We start from the raw sequence: 4,552 nt of genomic DNA, 5'->3' as shown, positions 1-4,552 counted from the left end.
ATCCTTGATTGTAGCAGCTCGAGGTTTGAATTTGCTCTTCAGTTCCTTGGGCTTAAGAAATGCTGAACGAGTTCGGCCCTTTTGATTTTCCAACTCTAGCTCCTCGCACATTTCATTGTAGTATTTTGCTTTGTCATTCCGTGCTGCCTTTTGGAATCTTCTGTTCAGCTCTTTGTAGGATATAATTCCTCAATTAGTGAACCAGGTTCAGTTCAGCAGCATAAATGTACCTTTGATTTACTTAAGCATCCAGAAAACTTTGTGTCAGAGCACTTACAAACTAGCTTTTATTTCAATCATCCAATAAGCAAAACCTTTAACTGTGGCTCCATATTCAAGGTGCTCTTGTTATACCTTCTCACAGTCTCTTCACAGTCTCACCACAGCAATGCCACACAGTCTCTTCACCCTCTCCCCACCAATGCCCTTCACAATGTGAAATGCACTCTCTTACATTGGTTCCACAGCTGTTGAGGACTTGCAAGACCATGTGTCCCCAGTTAAGGTAGCTGGAGGCCATGCCTTCAATGGGTGCTAATATAATGGGTAAAAAAGCCAATTTTCAAGGTTTCTGACACCACAATGCCCCTTTTTCATTCTGCCTAAAGTGGTCCATTATCAATTAATCTACCAGGGCACATTTTTGTTCTAGAATTGGCATGCCTCTTGGTTTGTCTTTATCCTGTATGCCCATGATTTACAGACAACCAAGCAATCTCTAAAGAGTTGTGCAAATTCAAAAGCCACTCCTCTCTGGATGTTCAAATCCATCAGTAGTTCTGTGGAGGGGAAAAAAGGATCAATCTCGTTTTGCGTGATTTACAGCCTCCTAAAATCAGGTGGAGGGTCAGCTCTAAGTCAGTTTCAGCTGGATGGCAATGAGTTGAGTTTGTATTTGTTACCTTTCTGTGATATAATCCTAGTTACCTAGGATTTATCAGTTGCTACTGAATCACTCTGTCCCAATGATTGTCAGAGTAGCACTGTGCTCTACAGAATTTTCAAAGGATGATTTTTGAAAGCAGATTACCAGGCTTCTTCTAAGACACCTCTGAGTAGACTTGAACCTCCTACCTTTCATTTAGTAGTTGAGCATATTCACTAGACGCACCGCCTAAAATTTCCCATAGAATTGAATAAACTTGAATTGTGTGCTAACTTTTCACACTCCTCTTCACCTTTCTCAACTAGATTACCTGTTTTTAGAGGGTTGAAAGCTCATTTTATACTACTGTGTCTGGTAAGGTAACTTGGACAAAGCAAATGCTCAATAAATGTTGAATGAAAGAATATTTATTACCTTAAGGTTCTCCAAATCTGGCCTTTCAATACTGACCACCTCTGCCAACAGCTGAGCCTCCAGACCATCTTCTGTGACGGTGAAATTGAGGAGGGTTGTCTGAGCTTGTAATTCTGGCTTATAGTGAGGATTTGCCAATTTTGTATGAAGGATAAGATGAAAGTTCTTGTTAAATTCACATTCCTTGTCTCCAATTCTGATATACCTAAACGAGATGTAACAGAAAAGATTTTGATAAGCTATATTTGAAATGAAAGTGTCACTCCACCCCTGTATTCCAATAACCGAGTATTCCATGTATTCCATAAGACCGAGTGATTCAGGATTTTTTTTAGCTGCTCATATTTAGATTATCCATCAAATTCCTGTATGACTGAGCACACAGCAATACTAATCTCAAAGTGTAATTGTAAGAATTAATAATATAAACACCTACAACAACAAGTGTGTGTGTTTGCTTTATAATCTGGTGACTTATTGTACGGAATTGCACCACCAATTTAAACATACAGGGTTTGAATTCTCTATGAAAGAAAGCTGGGCAATCTCCTCCTGTGAGATTTACTGCCTGTGAAAACCCACTGGAGGGTCAGCTATGGGTCGGCTCTAACTCAATGGTACAAAAAACTGCAGAACAACAGTGGTTAAATTTCTATTCCGGTCAGTCATGTGCCATGAAATTGATTCTAATTCATGGAAACCTAATGTGTAGCAGTTCCAGAGTAGAGATGAACCTCACAGGGCTTTCAATGGTTGATTTTTTAAAAATATGAGATTAATTTTATAAAACCTAATGCATGGGAATGGCTATATAAAGTACAATTTGAAAGAAGAATCGGTAAAATACAATGTATGTGAATTTTTAAAGCAAACCAATATAAAATTTAAAAAAAGGGAAAAAAACCCTCCAAAACACCAAGATTCCTTCCACTGTATCTTTGGGTGGGCACAAACAGCCAGTCTTCTGGTTTGCAGCTTTCCATTAACAATTTTTACCATTCAGGGACTCCACATTTATATTACATCGATTTTTAAGGCTACAATAAAATGTGTATGTATGATACACACTCACACGCACACGCACAGAGTGAGAGAGCAAAGTAGTGAGAGAGCAAACCCTGGTGCTGCAGTAATTAAGCACTGGACTGTAAACTGAAAACTTGGTAGTTTGAACCCACCAGCCGCTCTGCAGGAGAAAGATGTAGCAATCTGCTTCCACAAAGATTTACACACAGCCTTGGAGACCCTAGGAGGCAGTTTTACTCTGCCATATATGATAAGTTCAGTGTGATTCAGAATTGACTTGATAGCAGTAGGTTTTGGTTTGATACAAAAAAGTGGTGAAGAGAGGAAGCCCCTCAACATAGAGATTTCAATAATAGGCTTAAGCAGAACAAAGACTATGCGGATTCAACAGAGTTTTGCTTAACAAGATTGCCATGCACCCCTGTTGAAGATGGTACTCTTGTGTGTGTTTGTGTGTGTATAAATGGTGTAGTTTTTAGAAAGCTGTGCCTCTCTGGTGGTTTAAATCTACCAGTAGCTCTGAAGGAGAAAGATGGGACACTGCTCCTGTGTGATTACTTCCACAGAAAACCCACTGGGGGGCTGGCGATGAGTTGATTCCAACAGGATGGCAAAGAACCGAGCCAAGGAGTATAAAGTATACATACAGACTTGACATGACTTCCCAAAATTTCTCTAGCCCATTTTTGTCTCAAGCTTAAAGGTGAGGTTAAGAAATCGCCTTTGTGGAATACACTCATGATCTCAGCAATCATGCTTTGATCTTGGAGTCCTGTTCCTTTGGTCTCAGAGAACAGAATGAATACCCAAGGTGCTCTCATACGAGTCACTTATCTTATAGAGATTAGGGCACAGAGGAAAAAAAAGAGTTGGAAATAGCAACACTGGCTTAGTGGTAAGAAAATATGCTGCAATCCCAAAGGCTCTTGGTTCAAATTCACCAGCTGCTCCATAGGAGAATTGGGGGGGGGGAATCTCCCCCTGTGCAATTCACTGCCTCCAAAAACCTGCTGGAGGCTGAGCTATGCGTTGGTTTTCACTTGACGGTACACAACAACAGGTGAACATGAACGTCATAGCAGGGAAAAGCTTTCTGCATCTTCTAAAGAATAATTAAGGAGATATTCAGAAGGAAGAGTAATACAAAGAAAGCACTTTTTTGGTATTATGGATTTGTCGGTCCCATTTTCCTAGAAGGTTGGCTAGAGTCTCATTTCGGGCTCCATGACACCTCTACAGCCTGTAACATGCTTTCTATTTTTCTTCAACTAGATTGAGTTGGTTTTTTGAAATTGCAAGTAAAACTCGGAAGGAAGACTTTTTTTCTCAATAAAGTAAGGGCCTGATTTTTCTCTGTTTGCATTCCTCTATACAAGATCCAAGGAGCCCGTGTGTAAGGGCCTTAGCACCTTGCCATCTCAGTTCTAGATGGTTCTGTCAACACAGGCACTGGTAGGACATTGAAGTGAAGTCATAGATCATGGTCCTGGTAGAGGCCCTGACTATATCCTGTTTGGGATAACTGTCTTTTCATTTCAGGGCTCCAGTAATACCTTCAGGTATAGAGGTTGTTTTTGTTAGGTGCCGTTGAGTATGACCCATAGCTACCCTATGAACAAGAGATCTGAACTGTGTCTTATCCTGTGCCATCCTCAAAATTCCTGATACACTAGAGCCCATTGCGGCAGTCACCATGTCAGTCCACCTGGTCGAGGGTCTTCCTCTCCTTCGCCGGCCCTCTAGAGATCTAGAGGTAGTAATGACTTCTGTTGCGCATGCTTGGGTGCCTCAACACCTCTGGTGGATTTTCCCTGTGAATTCTTCTATAAATAGTCACTGTGACCTACCCCTCACTATCATCAGTTGATTCTGATTCACGATAATCTCTCACTGAGTTCTGAGACTGGGAAGAGAGGAACTGCTGCTTCTTTCTCCTATGGAGTGGTAGTTTTGAATCCAAACATTAACTTTTATTTAGCAACCCAACATGTAACACACTGCACCACCAGGGCTTTTTACTCACTATGATTTTGCTTGAAAAGGTATGGAGATAGGATGCATCCCTGGCGTACGCCCTTCCCAATTTTGAACCATGCAGTGTTCCCTTGCTCTGTTCTGACAACTGCCTTCTGGTCCAAGTATAAGTTTTGCATTAGAACGATCAAGTGTTCTGGGATTCCCATTCTTCTCAGAGTCAGCCATAGTTTGTTATGATCTACACAGTCA

At 40.9% G+C, this 4,552-nt stretch overlaps 1 protein-coding gene across 1 annotated transcript in view; it reads right to left on the bottom strand.

Moving 5' to 3' along the window:
* Positions 1-4,552, bottom strand: part of DNAH11 (dynein, axonemal, heavy chain 11) — a 481,900-nt gene that overhangs the window by 66,905 nt on the left and 410,443 nt on the right. The window contains exon 63 of the mRNA XM_006880385.1: positions 1,301-1,505. Within this exon, the coding sequence (XP_006880447.1) occupies positions 1,301-1,505 (205 nt within the window). The remainder of the gene's footprint in view (positions 1-1,300; positions 1,506-4,552) is intronic.

This window comes from Elephantulus edwardii, unplaced genomic scaffold, assembly GCF_000299155.1.
Source record: "Elephantulus edwardii isolate Elephantulus edwardi_28Jun2011 unplaced genomic scaffold, EleEdw1.0 scaffold00007, whole genome shotgun sequence".
Taxonomy (NCBI): Eukaryota; Metazoa; Chordata; class Mammalia; order Macroscelidea; family Macroscelididae; genus Elephantulus; species Elephantulus edwardii.
The sequence above is the reverse complement of the archived record's forward strand: the minus strand, read 5'-3'. Positions and strand labels throughout refer to the sequence as shown.